Source organism: Rhinolophus sinicus, linkage group LG16 (genome assembly GCF_036562045.2).
Source record: "Rhinolophus sinicus isolate RSC01 linkage group LG16, ASM3656204v1, whole genome shotgun sequence".
Lineage (NCBI taxonomy): Eukaryota > Metazoa > Chordata > Mammalia > Chiroptera > Rhinolophidae > Rhinolophus > Rhinolophus sinicus.
Genome location: NC_133765.1, coordinates 15,407,264 through 15,422,795, shown reverse-complemented (window position 1 = coordinate 15,422,795; position 15,532 = coordinate 15,407,264). Strand labels below are relative to the sequence as shown.

At 60.4% G+C, this 15,532-nt stretch overlaps 1 protein-coding gene and 1 long non-coding RNA gene across 9 annotated transcripts in view; one reads left to right on the top strand and one right to left on the bottom strand.

Moving 5' to 3' along the window:
• Nucleotides 1-15,532, bottom strand: part of ARVCF (ARVCF delta catenin family member) — a 58,437-nt gene that overhangs the window by 889 nt on the left and 42,016 nt on the right. For 3 of the 8 annotated variants that reach the window (XM_019755874.2, XM_019755881.2, XM_019755879.2), the window contains 16 exons: nt 11,380-11,538; nt 10,663-11,189; nt 9,126-9,625; nt 8,302-8,485; nt 7,312-7,429; nt 6,720-6,891; nt 6,084-6,101; nt 4,977-5,048; nt 3,437-3,564; nt 2,940-3,090; nt 2,501-2,699; nt 2,307-2,418; nt 2,113-2,203; nt 1,721-1,774; nt 1,114-1,199; nt 419-538 (listed from right to left, as the gene is read on the bottom strand). In XM_019755874.2, the coding sequence (XP_019611433.2) occupies nt 431-538; nt 1,114-1,199; nt 1,721-1,774; nt 2,113-2,203; nt 2,307-2,418; nt 2,501-2,699; nt 2,940-3,090; nt 3,437-3,564; nt 4,977-5,048; nt 6,084-6,101; nt 6,720-6,891; nt 7,312-7,429; nt 8,302-8,485; nt 9,126-9,625; nt 10,663-11,189; nt 11,380-11,538 (2,679 nt within the window). In that variant the 3' untranslated portion in view covers nt 419-430. The remainder of the gene's footprint in view (nt 1-418; nt 539-1,113; nt 1,200-1,720; nt 1,775-2,112; nt 2,204-2,306; nt 2,419-2,500; nt 2,700-2,939; nt 3,091-3,436; nt 3,565-4,976; nt 5,049-6,083; nt 6,102-6,719; nt 6,892-7,311; nt 7,430-8,301; nt 8,486-9,125; nt 9,626-10,662; nt 11,190-11,379; nt 11,539-15,532) is intronic. The other 5 variants (XM_074321828.1, XM_019755880.2, XM_074321829.1 and 2 more) reach the window with 3 other exon arrangements.
• On the top strand, nt 5,233-7,345 carry LOC141569273 (uncharacterized). The gene is made up of 3 exons (XR_012492775.1): nt 5,233-5,402; nt 6,106-6,295; nt 7,243-7,345. It is a non-coding gene; the product is annotated as an uncharacterized LOC141569273 (long non-coding RNA).

Genomic DNA, 15,532 nt, shown 5'->3' with positions numbered 1-15,532 from the left:
CCTAGTGGGGCTGCCTCCACAGACTAGGTACATGAAGGTGTACAAAGACAGCTGCTGTGGATGGTGTGGGCCAACATAGGGCCTCAGCACCAGGGGCAATTACAACTTGCTGGTCCTCAGGGGCCATATGCTTGGGATATTTGAAGGTGTGGGGGAACCATCCTGCTCTCGTTTCATCTCCTCTGAGCCCTGATGGCACAGTGCCTGGGACAGGGCTGCAGGCCCAGGGAGGCCCCTCCCTCTCACACCTTGGCCTGTCCTTCCCTAAGGTGGGCATTTGGGCAGGCTGGCCCCAAGGTAGGGGTCCCATCAGGGAGCACACAGGGAAAGCAGAGCATGCAGCCACCACAGATTCATGAGAAGCCCCTGCCCGAAGAACAGAAAACAGTTGGACGAACAACCAGAGGAGAGAACGTACCAGGCATGCAAGCTAGACCCAGGAGTCAACGGGCTGAGGCTTAGTGTCCCCCACGGCGTCCACCAGCCTGACTGCGGGCCGGCTGGGCCCTGGAGGAGGAGCCTTCCTGCTGGGGTCGGGCTGTAGCAGACAGGCGGTGGGCAGGAAGGCAGGAGGGCGTTAGGGGCAGAACAGAGCAGGTTAGTCAGAGCTGACAGTGGGGGCTGGCCTGGTCAGAAGGGCAGGGCTGATGCTGGTGCTCAGAGGGGAGTGCTGAGGGGGCGGGGAGCCAAGCTAGTGTGGCTCGCACAGATGCAGAATGACTCGTGGATGCACGGAGGCCTGTGCCCAAAGCCAGTGAGTGGATTGGCACAGAGCAGGTGGCAGGTGCTGCCCTGGAGACAAGACCATAGTGGGACCTCACTCACGCACACACATGCAGAGAAGGGTCCAGACACACTTGCTCAGACTCCCCTGGCCCTGCGCACTGTGCTAGGCAGTGCTCTGTCACATGTCCCCTTTCTCCTAGTAGATGCTCAGCTTTGAACCAGCTGCACCCACAGACTGACTCTGACATGAAATTTCTGACAGGGAGGGCCACTCCCCACCCCAGGGAGGCCCCAAGACCCAGACCAAACTCAGCATCTTGCCTGGGCCCCTCTCCAGGCAACCCCTAGTCCTGCCACCTCTCTGGGCACCTACCCACAGCCACTCACTTTCAACAGTTCCTTTTCAGAGGTCTCCCCTGCGGATGCACTGCCTCGAGCCCTCCGTTCCCTCCGGTCCACTGTGGAGTATCCGTCTGTGGGGTGGGGGCACGAGGGGAAGTCTGAGGGGCAGGTACCACTGAGCAGAACCTCCCTCTCAGTCCAGACAGGGGGTTTCCGGGACAGGGTGCACCTGGAGAGAGCCCCCACCTGCCCTGCCCCAGCACCATCCTGGAGACCAGGCACAGATTCTCATAGCCCCTCCCCACCCAGTTCTGACCAGCCCTTGGTCTCATGTGGTTCAGGCCTTGAAGCCATTCATTTGCTCCCCACTGGCAGCTCAGGATCCTACAGCATCTCCTCAGCTGGCAGACCAGATACCCTAGCCGGGCACTGACCTCTTCCTGGCTGCCTTGCCCCTTACTCCCTGAGCACCTCTAAACCAAATCTTTTCTAACCACAACCTCTTGGGAAACCCTTCCCAGCACCTCTCTCTCTCTCTCTCTCTCCTCCCCCCTCCTCCCTTCCTTCCTCCCTCCCTCAGCAAAACCACCTGGCCCATCTCAGACTCCCTTCCCCCCCCACAGGAAACAAGCAGCCCTGCACCTGCATTCACCTGGGCCAAGAGCCTCCATGGGGATCACATCCCGGCTGCCCGGCTTCTCACCATCTGCAAGGCACAAGCAAGCAGCTGGCTGGTTGCGGGGGGGGGGGGGGGAACCAGGGCAGATAAACCCAAGGGCTCAGAGACCCTTTGTCACTAACATCTTTGTACCCTTCTGCTGAGCCACTGCCCACTGGCAAAGCCCCGCCCCAGCTTGGATACAGAAGCTGTAGGAGACTGCAATCAGCAAAAGGGACCACCCTGGAGCCATTTTCCTGTAAGAACGCCTGCCTCCCTCCTCTACCCCTTACCTGCCTCGTCGCCATCAATGCACCCAGGTGGAGGAGCCACTCTTGAACCTCAGGGATGGGTTCCCATGCCCTCCAACCCCATCCCTTACTCACCAAGGCTCTTGTCCACCAGTGGCAGCGTGCTGTCATCGAAGCCTCCAGGACTCAGTGCTACCTTGGGCCCCTTGGCATTAGCAGCAGCGGACTGGAGGAGGGCATGGCACAAAACACACAGGGACAGAGGTCAGAGGTGGTCCAGCAGGAGACCCAGCCTGGCAAAGTGAGAGAGAAAGCCGCGCAGGCCGCACCTGGAAGCGCGCCTTGGTCCAACCATCCTTCTGCAGGGCACCACGCAGCTCCTTGTAGCTCCACACAGTCTGCAGCACGTGGGACGCGGCCTTCTCCTCGCGCACCGATTGGCTGCGGCCAGGCCCAGGGTGGGGTCAGTTTCTGGCTGGCTCCCAGCCACCCCGGGCCCGCCCCTGGGCCCGCCCACACCCACCTGGAGGCCCCCAGGGCCACCAAAGCAGGCACACCGCGGGCCTGCAGTAGCGAGCGCGCGTTGTCTAAACTGTCGGACACGATCTCATGGATGGTGTTGAGCACCGCAACCACCGTGTCCTCCTCCAGACGGGCCCCGGGTCGTGCTGGCGCTTGAGCATTGCGCACGTTGCGCACTAGCTCCGCCATGGCGTAGCTCCCTGAGGGGCGGGGGCGGGTGTTAGGGCACGCATCTGCCCGCCCCTGCAGGGAGGATTGGGGTTGGGGTGGGGGGAAACGGTGCACTGGGGGCTAAGCTTCAGACAGGTTCAGGGAGACTGAAGTTCTTGCAGCGGCGACCGAGCGACGGGGTGGGCCGGACCCCTGAACCACCCGTACCCAAGCCCTCCAAGGCTGCCCACCCGACTCACATCCCGGCTCGGCCCCACCTGCGTCCTCACCGATGAGGTCCTTGTTGCGCCGGTCCAGCGAGAGGTTGCGCAGGGCGATGGCGACTGCACGTACCACCTTGTCAGTCTCGGACTGCAGCAGCTCCACTAGAACCGGCAGACCGCGCTCCTTGCGCACAGTGGCGCGAATGTATGTAGCCCACTGTGGCGGTGTTGGCGGAGGAGGCAGAGTGCGCTCAGCATGCAGTGTCACACCGCGCACTGCGGATACTCTCCCACCTGAGCCCTGACCACTCCCTCCAGCAGGGTTGTCCTTCTGACGAAGCCCTACCCCAGCAGCTCAACTCCGCCTCCAAGAGAAGCTCCCCTCCACCCACCCACCACCGGGGGCGCACTGCTTGCCGCCCTTGTTTCTTAAACCTCCCAGACGGTGGGGAGGCGCTGTGTCCCCTCCCCTCCCCCCAGTATGGGCAAAGGCAGGGGCAGGCACCAACAGGGACGCCTGGGATTCCCTCTCTGTCTCCTCCCTGCCAGACTTGGCCTCTCACCATCCAGTTGCCAGCGCTGAGGTTCTGTAAGGCACCAGCAGCAGCCTCCAGGGTGTTGAAGTTCCGGCTCTCCGTGAGCAGAGAGAGGTAGAGACGTACCACTTCGGGCTGGTACAGCAACTCAAAGCCTGTGCACACAACACCCGCAACCCACAGTCACCCAGACCTTCTACCATCACCCCTTTCCTCCCCTCTCATCCCAGGGCAAGGATGAGCTGGGGCCCAGGGATGGATGTCGTGCAGTCAGGGATGTTTAACATCAATGTTATGGCCACCCAAGAGGAAAAGCATTCCCTGTTTACAGAGAAACAGAGACTCCATAAGGAGGCAATGGGTTTGGGCGAGGTTGTCTTTCCTTAACCCTGCTGCCAAAGAAATGGGATTAGACCTGCCTAGCAACTGGAGCATCCAGGAGACCTTGGGTGGGGAAAAAGGCAGCAATCAAGGTTGCTCCCCTCACAACAGGAACTTCTCTTCCCACTACTAACTGGGGCCTTGTAACCAGGTCCACTCCCCTAGCAACAGGATTCAAACTCCCTCGCAATAGGGCCCACCCTCCTGGGTAGCTGACAGAGGCTGTGCAACTGGGAGATGGGGCCTAGCAACAAGACTCACTTTCCCTAACAAGGCCAGCTCTCTCCCGTGTGTAACAGAGGCTGTGTTACCAGGGTCATTCCCCTAGCAACATGGTCCACGCTCCATGAGCCCCAGGCCTGGCAGCACTTGGCAACCATGTTTCAGAGATGAAGGGCAGAGCAGGCTTCCAAGACTGCTGTCCCCATACTAGGGCTTCTGCCTGTTCCTGGACATTATCTCCCTGTCCCCTGTCCTCCCGCCCCATGTCACCACCCCCTCCCCAGTCCTTATGTCCCATGATCCCTCCACTTCAGCCTGGCAGGGCTTCCTGTTCTCCCGCTGCCCCTAGTGTTGGCCCAGGCTGGTCCCTTATCCTGTGATGCTACCCCAGACCTCCTGTGGCTGGTCCTTTCCACCCTGCTTGGTGGCACCTGGGCTCACAGGGTGGACTGTGGCCTAGGGCTCACCAGGTGGGACGTCTCTCACTCAGGCTGCATTCCCATTACACGGAACAGTGCCAGCACACATTAGGTCTTCAACAGACACAGGTGATGTGGAGGTCAGACCACTGGCCTGCATGAGTCAGGGTGATCTGGCCCAGCCTCCGTACTGGATCTGACTGCATCCTCCTGGCTCCCAAACCCCTCAGAGTAAACCCAAGCCCCTCAGCTGACACTGGAGGCCCTGCCAGCCAGTCCTTGCCCTTCACTGAGGGCCTCACTCCAAAGCTGTGTGACCCAGCAAGTGCCTGGCCTGTCACCCCATTCTGCTCAAAATGACCTCTGGCACTGACCCTGATTCTATACCCTCAACAGGGGCCCAGGAGCAGACAGTCCTCCGGGGAACCCCACAACCGTGGGCCTCAGTTTTATCGGATCCCCAAGGTCCTTTAAGGCCTTCTTGGTGGCACAAAGCTTCACTACCTGGACAGGCCAGAGCCTGGACTCCACCTCCACCCACTCACCCTTGGCAGCCTCAGTTCTCTTGGGCAGGTCCAGTGTGTCAAAGTTCCGGTCCATCTCACCATCTTTCTTCCCTGGAACAGAAGAGCAGCAGGAGGTGAGGCAGACCCTGTGGTGGGCAGGTGTGGGTCAGGAGAGCTGGACACAGCACTTTCCTGCCCAAAGCTCAAAAAGCACCCCCATGTCCAAGACGAGGCACCACGAGGCCCGGGGAGCAGAGGCATTCTGAGTTCAGGCCAGCAGACTGGCCCAGGGGAGGGCATTGGTGGCAGTGGGGCCCAGCCCTGGAGACGTCCCAGCACTGCCCTGAGCACCCAGGACTCATCTCCCATCAGGTGCTAGGAGCTGCATTGCACACCTGCCCCATGGCCTCCTTGCGGCTGCCAAATGTGTGAACTGAGGGATCCAGGAGCCTGGCTGGGTGGCAGGTAGGTGCAGACGGGGAAGCTGAGGGCTCACAGGGACAGGCCATGTGTCTGGTTGCAAGGGGCAGGGCGAGGGCTGAGTCGCACCCATGGAGGAACTTGCCTGTCTGGGGCCTGGACCCTGTACCAGGCTGTTGGCCAGGAAAGACCCACACTCACAGGCCGAACCACTGTAGCAGTACCACCTAACACCTATCAGCCTCAACCTGCTCACCTCTGTGTCACCACCTCAGATGGGGGAGTTTCTCCTCCTCTGGAGGGCAGCAGGGCTAAGTTTAGATGCTATGGGGCCCCTACCTTGCCTGATCTCCTGTGGCCTCTGAGCCACACATGGCCCCATTCCATCAGAGGGGCAGACTCTGCTCCCTGGCACCCCTGGAGATGGACACCCCAAGGCCCTGCCCATCTTAGCTTCGCTCCAGCTCCAAGGCCAGCCCTGCCCGAGGAGCAAAGTCTGAGGTTACAGAGGGACAGCTCCTTGTCTTCCAAACCAGTCCAAGATATATTCCTGTCGTTGTCATGGAGATGGCTGCACAGAGAAGGGACTGGGAATGGGGCAGGGCCCTGAGGCTGGAAGGCCCTGACGTTGTCATGGAGACCACTGCCTGAGCAATTGAGAAGGGGTGGCTCCCTGGTGCCCATTGTACACACCAGGGCTGGACAGCAGGACAAACAGGGACTCACCTTGATGGAACCACTCCTCTAGGCAGCCGGAGGAAGCACAGGAGAGAGGAGATGAGCCTGAGCGGCAGCACCCCCACACCCTCCCAGGAGGCCTCAACTTCCCACTGCACACCCTGGGTTGAGCAGATAGGACATGGAATCTCATCCCATTACTTCTGAGGGCTGAGTGTCCACAAGTGGGACAGGGATCGGAAAAGGCCCACGCGAGTGAGGTAGGTGCAGTAAATGCAGGCTCAACCTGGCAGTTGCTGGGTGGGGAATGTTGGAATCCGCACCCTGGAGGCAAGGGTGTTGTGCGGGCAGGGTGCAGTGCTGCCCTCAGGGCTTCTCTGTCTAGGTGCTCTGCCAGTGCAGGAAGCAGCACCACCTTCAGTGCTTTCCAAACTTGGGTCCACAGAACCCTTCTCGGAGCTGAGGGACTGGATCCAGGCCTGGGTGGGAACCACCACATGGGTTCCCTCCTGCCCTCCCCTGGGGGCCCCACAGTGCAGATGGACAAAGGCAGGGCCTGTCAGCAGGGTACCCCAGGATGGTGCCCCTTCCTTGGCTCCCTGCTTCCCTGCCTGCCATGGGTATGGAGAGCCTTCTGCCCAGGGAGCAGGGAGAAGTGGTCCTAAAGTGGTCCCCCAGTCCCACCTTTGGCTTTCTTGCCACCGAAGCAGCCAGCATCATCCCGCCTCCGGCGCTGGGAGCCTGCAGCACCGCCGGGGGGCCCAGGCTCACCCTCCTGGTACCTGTCAGCCCCAGGCACCTCCCTGTGCACGTGGTAGGACAGGTTCCGCATGATGCATACACAGTTTTCCACCGACTGTGGGGAGAGGAGAGCTGGTGGGGCATGGCCGGGGGGTACAGGGAATGCTGACCCTCTGAGAAGACTGCCACAGCCAGAGTGTACCAAGAGGACCAGGGCTGTAGATATGGAAGACTGAGCTGGGGGACCACATAGGTGAAGCCTCAGGGAGGGGCCATGGTAGGAAAAGGGTAAAACCTCTACTGCATGTAGGACCTTGCCTGGGGCTTTGTGGCAGGCCTGTTTCATAGTATGGCCACTATCAGGTGACCCACGCTGCCCCAGATGTGCGTGCCTGTTCCCCTCTGCCTCCCAGACAGTTCAAGCCCCTGGTCCCCGTTCCTGGTTTGCCTCCACGACCCTCTGTAGGAAGCTGTGAGACTAAGAGACTGGCCATCCTGGGACCTGCTGAGACTGCCCTGTCCGCCCCCCACCCACCTTGTTGTCTGTGTCCTTCCTGCCCACTGCTGACTGCAAGGCGTGCAAGAGTGCGTCCACCAGCCCTTCACACTCCCGGAGTCGCCGCCGGGCCTCTGCACCATCCGAGCTCACGTTCCTGGGTGGCCAAGAGCAAGCACCATGACCCCTGGCTCCAATGGGAACTCCCCTGACCCCTGCCTGGCCCTGGGATCTTGTCTTCATCTGTAAAATGGGCCCTGATGCTGCCCTGTTGGGGCTATTGGCAGATGATACAATCCTGGAGCAGTGAAGGTGGGGCAGGGGTGGTCTGACGGCTGAGACCCTGGGGAAGGATCCCTAGCCTGGCATCTCCTGGGGGAGAGGGCATTTCCTGACTCCCAGCTGAACTGGAAAGAGACAGAGGTAGGCCCAGAGGCTTGAATTGGTACACGGGAAATTGTGGGCTCCCGGTGCCCCAGTGGAAGCTCTGGGCTCTGCTTTTCCTGAGGTCAGGACTCTGTAAAGCCATGGGAGGGGGGGGTCTTATTGGACAGTCAGGGCAATGGGGACTAAGGACTGCCTGTGGAGTCTCTGCAGTGCCTCCTAAGGTGGGGGGGGGGGCAGATGTCATAAAGAGGTGGGATGAGGCCTCTAAGGCATACTGGAGATGAAGGTCCTGGCTCCCAACTCCTGGTTGTCACAGTGATAGGAGAGTGAGTGAAAGCTGGGCAGGGCTGCAGCCATGGGTACCACACAACAGGGTGGCAGACCTTGTTCAGAGACAGCCATTGGGGGTGAGTACAGCCCCATCAGGTCTCATTCACAGGACTTGGGCAGGAATTGTGACATGGCTCTGAAGCCCTAAGATTTAGGCAACTAGTTGAGTTCCATGTTATCTGAGATACAAGGACATGGCTAGCTCCAGGACAGCTGTTTGCACATAGGCTCTGGTGCCTGGCTCCCGCCTCCTTGACCAAGAATAGCCCTGGGAGACTGCTCGGGGGTGCCCAAGCCCAGCCCCGCCCCCACCTCAAGCAGCCTGATGTGTTCTTGAAGACAGTAGTCCACTCGGCGTCCCGTGGCTTGGAATCCTCATTGGGCTCTCGCTCCCAGCCCGAGTGGGGTACAATGACCTCGTGGGTCAGTGTCTGTAGGCCATGGTCAATGATGACCATCTTCAGGGGCTCGTAGGATGACAGGTTCCAGAGTGTGCCTGCAGGGCACCATCGACCAGCCAGTGCTGACCACAGGCACTGCCTCCCTACCTCCCATGTGACGCTGCTTAGGACCTGACCCACCCTCTGTCATACCCCAGCTCAGACCAGAAGTGACAAAAGCCGTGAGAGGTCTTGGGCATCCAGTAGTGGCTCAAAGCTGGGGAGGAACCAAGAGGGGCTGGGACACAGAGCAAGGGCTGGCAGGGAGCCTGGGGCTGGACACAGCAGGTGCTATCTCTTTTCCACCCCTTCCCAACCACATGGGTGGGTGGGACTACCACTCCTGGGGCCATAGGGCCACAGTGAGAGGTGGTCATGTGACCCTGCCTGGCCACTCAGGTCCCACAAGGCACAATCCCCACCACTGCCCTATTAGGGGTGGGACCAGAGAGGCTGGACTCAGAGTTGTCATGGGGATATGGGACCAGGTGAGGAGGGGGGTCTCCCTAAGGAGCCCAGTGCCAGGGCCACCAGTGGCAACAAAGTCCAGAAGTGGAGATTGAGGACCTTTCACAGCATCTGAGCCTGATGCCTGCCCCCAGTAGCTAGGACTCCTGACTAAATGGGGTGCTTCCCCTGGCCAAGCCTTGCTCTTGTCTCTTCCTGGAAGATGCAGGGCAGCCAGGTGCCACTCACCCGTGACGAGCTCTCGGACTTCGTTGTCCCGGGCGGCCCGCAGCAGACGCACCAGGGCGGGCACGCCACCACAGTCCCGAATGGCGGCCTTGTTGTCGGTGTCCCGACCGTAGGAGAGATTGCGCAGAGCCCCACAGGCCCTGCGTCGAACCTCCGCCCTTGGGTGGTCCAGCAGAGCCACGAGTAGCGGAAGCCCCCGCAGCTGCCGTACACGCCGCTTGACACCCTCATTCTCAAAGCACAGGTGCTGCAGGTAGGCAGCTGCATTAGCTTTCACAGGGTCCACGGGGTGCCGCAACATGGCCAGGACCTCGGGCAGCTCGGGGTCCCGCCAGCGAGGCTCCTTGCGGGCGCTGTCAACCGAGGGTGAGCGCCGCACCACCCGGTCCAGGCTGCCCAGGCTGCCCCGTTCTGGCTGGGCCAGGGGTGCTGTCGTGGCTGGGAAAGGGGGCCGCTCCTCCATCAGCTCACCACCATCAGCTGCCACATCCTCATAGGCCCTGTGTGGGTGAGCAGGGCACGTGAACGTCTTCTCAGCGGCTACTGGCCCTGCCCTTGAGCTGCCCCATCACACTTTCTCCAGGGGACTGTGAACCTACAGAGGGTGGGGCTGGGCCTAGAGCATTGGTACTTGGCCCCACGGACCACGTGGGTGCTGAGAGTCACACCCAAGCCCAGCAACAACTGCTCAGAACCAATGACAGAGCCAAACCCTAGCCAATGGTCATCAGAGCTTGCATCCCTCCCAGACGGGAGCTCACTCACTCCCATCACCATGCAGTAGCTGCTGATTCTGAGCTAAATGCATTTTTATGAAACATCTGTCCATGACTGGGGGGGCCCACCTTCCCATGAGGCCCATCTCTGGCTGGTGCCAGGATGTGGGGGGAGGAGGCGATCCTCCCTGCACATGGTCATCCTGGCAGGACCATCTGAGGGGCATTCAGACCACCAGTCCCCCAGGGCACAAGATGTCCTTGTAGGTTGTCACCATTAAACCCACTTCCCAGGGGACGGGGTGAGGCTAAGAGGGGTCAGGTGTCTTGGCCACTGTCATGCAGCATAAGCCAGACTCAAGCTGTGGTCACGTTCCCACTCTATAGCTAGAGAAACTGAGAGCAGAGGGGACAGAACCAGAGGCAACACTGGGAAGGGCCAGGGGATCTAGGTTCTGGTTGCTACTGTGCATGGGGGAAATGGAGGCCGGGGGAGAGGCTGGGGCCTTAAGCTCAAAGAAACAGCTTGAGCCCCTTGGGCTCATGTCTTCCAGGTCATCTGCCTAGAGCAGGGGCAGCAGGTGTGGCGCACTGTCACCAGCTTCTTTCATGCCCCAGATTGGCAGGGAGGGTGCCCAGTACAACTCCCACCATCCCAGAAGCTGCCCTTGCTGCTGTCGTTGGGAAAAGTGGAGGCCAATTCAAATTGACATGCGTGTGACTAACTTAGCCCCGGCAGCTAGACTACCTGTGGGGTATGCTGTGGTGGGGGAGTGGAAGGCAAACGCTCTGGAGGCGGTGGCAGGGCACAGGGTGCTCACCTAGTGCGAAGGCCCCGCCCACAGTCAGGCCTCCTCCTCGTGGCCGTGCCATAGTCAGGCTCCAGCTCCGGACCACCCCCGTCATCAGCAGCCAGGCTGCGTGTGTCGTCCTCCAGGCCATACGGCTCTGCCTGGAAATGCTCGGGCTGGGAGCGGCTGGCCGGTGGCACAGGCTCACGGCCATCAGGGAAGGCCTCACGGCGGCCAGGCAATGTGAAGCAGCCATCGCCGGGGCTTGGGCCAAGGGGGCCACCACGTGGGGGTCGCACACCCAACCCACGGGACAGGCTGCCATAGCTGGGGACATCACGGGGCTCGGGGCTGTCAGGAAAGCCTCCCCCACTGTTGAGGTAGGTGCGGGAGAGCGTGGCCACCGGGCCGCCTCCACGCAGCAGGAAGTGCCGGTCCAGGGGGCCATCAGCGAAGGGCCCTAGCGGGGGGCCACCATCCAGGAGGGGGAGGCCATCTGGGCCCATGGGCACCTGGCGCACTGTTCGTGTAGTCACCGTCTTGACCATCTTGGTGACCTGGTGAGTAAGTGGGTAGCCAATGGGCTGGGCAGCCTGAGAAACCTGGACACAACCCGGCAGGGCCAGAGTGGCCTCAGTCTTCCACCCGAAAGAGTGGTGCCAGGGAGGCTTAGCCATGCGCCCACTCTACAGATGGGACAACTATGGCTGCACAGCCCACTTGCCCATCACCTGGGCCCAGCCATACCTTGGTCTCTGTACGCCGTGTAGTGCCATCTTCTGATGTAACAATGGACACATGGGAGGTGGGTGTGCCAGGGTCCTCCTCCACCGTCACTGTCTCCTCCAGCACCTCAGGTGCCTCCGGCATCGTGGCCAGGGAGACCTGGCTACCGGGGCTCTGCTCCTGGCAAGGGGGCAGTGGGTGGGTGTTAGTGGGAGAACCGAGTGCTCACCCACCCTGGAGTGAAGATGCTCCTACTGGCCTGGATGCCAGGAATGCCTTCGTCCCTGCCCCCGGAACCCACCGCCCTAGGGCCTGTCTCAGCCCCAGCTGGTGATACGTGTTCCTGCCTCTGGGCTGATTCTGCCCTGTTGCCCCATCCCAAAGAGGGCCTCGGGGGCTGGCCCTCCATCCCAGGACCTCCTGGGGCTGAGCTGGTAAATAAAATCAAGTCCCAGACCCCAGTGAGGCAGTCTTGGGCAGCCCTGTCTGAGCTGGAAGGCCCGACTGCCGCAGGCTCTTGGAAGACCAAGGAGGCCAGGTGGGAGCCGCAGGATGCTCTCTTCCCGTCGCTTTCCACCCCTGGCTGGGCCCTCCAGGTGTCCCGGGCCTCTCCCTGCCCCACCCCAGAAACCTGGAGTGCAGAGGCCTTGCAGTGGCAGCTTCAGTACTGCTCCCCGACTTCCTGTGACTACATGCAGGCTCCTGCTGTCCCCAAGGCCAGCTAAACGCCCTCGCAGTACAGAAATACCCAGCTTCCAGAATGCCCTGTGTACTCAGAGCACCAAAATACCCTTACGCCTTCCAGCCCAGACACTTTTAGGGTATTGAGTGGGTAAGGCCTGTCCCTACCTCACTCGGTACCCCCCACCAAAACCCTGGGTGTCATGTCAGCCTAGAGAGAATGGGTTCAGGTCAAGGAGGCCTGGCTTGCCCTTGACAACACCGGAGTCCCCTCCCTGGGCACCCTCCCCCATGTCTTCCCAATCTCAGCCTTCAGCTCCTGGATACTTGCCTCATTCTCAACCTGTGCTCCCCACCTCGCCCCCGCCATCATCCCTATAGGGGATGACCATGGTGGAATTCCAGCGAAGACAGCTGGAGCAGAGGCCCTTCTAAGGCCCACATGCTTACGGGCCCACAAGCTTACGGGCCAGACTTGCCAGTGGAGAAACTGAGGCTCAAATGCGACAGACCCCTGCTGTACTGAGTGTCACAGGGACTGAGAGTCTACTCCTGGGCTTCTGACTACATGGGTCCCCCACACAGCGCCAGTGTCCCAGGATCAGCATCTGGCCAGGATGGATAGGGGCTGAAACCCAAGCTGTGGGGGTCAGGCAGTGAGGAGCACATTCCTGGACAGCCAGGGCTGGGTCAGCAGGAGGACAGGCTTTGCTCTGAGGCCCAGGCCCCATGCCTTGCAGGATGGGTCCCTTCTGGGCCCCAGGCCCCTGAGGCTGCACACAGAGCTGAGGCCCAGGGAAGGCCAGCAGCTCCCACCCACATCTGCCTGGAGTCATGGCCCTACTCTGCTCTTGTCCCTCGTCCTCGGAAATATGCAGTACAAGGTGGCCAGAGCTGCCTCAGGGCCTGCCTCCCGAGGTCCTCAGCATATGACATCTCCCCAGGTTGGGGTCCTGTCCTGAAGAAATGCTTGATCCTCCCAACTGCTCATAATGTTGAGGTTCTGGGCCCCTGCAACCTCTTCAGGGGTCCAGGGAGGGGCCTGCACCAACATGTTAAGACAGGTGCATCCCCAGGGCTCTGGTGACACAGAAAAGAAGCCATAGGAGGCACACTCCCACTCCCCCCAAGCAAGGGACAACACGTGATTTTATAAAAGGGAAACTAAGGCCTGACAGAGGGGAGAAGATCTACCCAGAACTTCACAAACTGCTAACGGGGGAATTTCAAGCATCCATACAGAGGGCAGTTTTGCAAAGCCTTTTAGCCACACCTCACCCCTCGTGGGCCACAGCCTTGGCTGTCACCTTCTCAGTCTTGGGATGGAGGTGGAGTGCCTGTTGGAGACCTGGCCAGGAAGGAAGAGCACTGTTCCCTGGGAAAGATAAGTAAACTTAGGCCCAGAGTGGGGACACACTGGTGAGCTGCCAGGCAGGGTGGCCTGGGCTCTTCTCCAAGGGCACTGGGGAGCCAGGATAGTTCTAGTGCAGGAGAAGGTGCTGGAACAGCCTGTCACTGCTGGGACCTCAAGCTGTCCCATCTGTATTTGGCAACTGCAGGAGCAGATGTGTAGCAAGCACTGAGCTCTGCTGGATCCTGGGGCGGCCAGGTATGGAGTGGCCTCAGGAGTCACACTGGTGGCTGCAAGTGCAGGGGCGGGAGGAGGAGGAAGATTGACATGAGTGGACTGGGACCTTGCCCAGGACACTGCCAGTGGGATATGGCCCCTGAGTAGATTTGCATGCATTTGCATTAACACTCAGAGAAAAACCCTACTCTCTGGCTGGGGGGTCAAGGGAATACATCTCAGACCCCAATGCTTATTTTTCTCACTCTGGCATGCAGCGAGGGTCTGACATAGTGCAGAGTCAGAAGAATGAGGGGATGGGGTGTCCAGGAAAGCCAGGCACCCCCAACAAGGCCTGGAAACCCTGCAGCATCACCCACCAACACTCAGCCGGGGCAGCCCAGCAGCGGGATTCCAAGGCACCAAGATCCCCCACTGGCAAATGACCTCAGGGAGCTAAAAATGGGGGATGACTTCACCCAGGCAGGCAGGCAAGCAGGCAGGAGAGTGAGTCAGCCAGTGATCATGGGAAGGCCTGGCCCCCATTAAAAACGCCTGGGCACACACATGCAGACAGGGACCTGAGCGGACACGTGCATGTACATGGCCCCTCTGACAGGGGCACATGTGTGCATGAGTACCCAGCCTGGCCCACAGGCCTGAGCATATCCATCTGCATGCTCTCCTAACAGAACCAGCGCACAGTGCCCACCGCTCCCAGAGGCACTTGCACATATGCACACATCCCTATCAGCTCCCTGCCCTCTACCGTGGGTCCAGACGCCCTCAACCAACACCCAGGTGTCCACCATGGGGGGCTCAGAGCTGGCAGCAGATGGGGGAGCCAAGGCCTAGGGGAGGGAAAGGCCCTAGGCCAACCCTTGGCTTGGGCCTCTACAACATCTTCAGGGTGGGGATGTGGGATCACGGGCTGATGACCAGCACACAGTCGGCACCCAACAGAGGTGGCTGAGCAGGGTGGCTGGGTCCTCATCTGCCCTAGAGGCCCTGCTCTAGGGCCCCATGTCCACCTATCCAGACTGGCCCACTCTCAAGAACTCCTGGTCCTGCAGCCTTAGGTCCTCCCCGATGCCCCAGACATGGGCACCAGGCTGGACACATCACCCACAGCGCTCCCCCACTTCCCAAATCCTGCCAACTCCTGTCAACTCTCTTGTCACTCCTTCCCTGACCCTGGCTTATCCTTACTGCTCTCATTGGGACCAATGCCCAGCCTCCCATCACCCCAGGGCCCAAATCCGTCCCGTGATATTCCCATCGAATGTCCACCTGATCCATGGCCCATGGGATTGGCCCAAAGAGAGGCTGCTGGCTAGGCCTGGGGTTTCCTATGAACTCCTTCGAACTTATGGGAGGGGCCTGGCCCAGGGCTCCGAGTGGGGCTGGAGTGCCAGTACCCCAGAAATGTGGATCTAACCATTCAACACTGCTTTCAAGAGGCAGTCCCCAGAGGCACAGAGCTGGGCACAGCAAGAGGGCCCTGGGCCCCGTCACACACCCAAGGCTCAGCTTCTTCATATGGAAACAGGAAGGACCCAGGTGTAAAAGCTGCGTGGCAGCTGGGATAGTGTCAGACCACCTTTGTGGCCAGATGTGGGACAACGCATAGTGGGCCTGCCACCTGGGCAAAAGCCCACACTAGTCTCTGGGGTATATGTGGCACAGAGAGTGGATGGAGGAAACAAACCAAGTCATAATGGGGGTGGCAGGCTGGACTGGGGTCCCGGAGTCATAGATCTACGTGCGCTGCCTGCGCTTCACAGATGAGCACCCATGGCCTGTATCATGAAGAACAAACCTCAGGGCAGAAGCTCCACCCTGTCCATGGCCCTACTGGCAAAGATAGGGGATGGGTTAAGGTGAGACCCCACATCTGGCTCCCATAACCCCAGGGTCAGCCCCCCT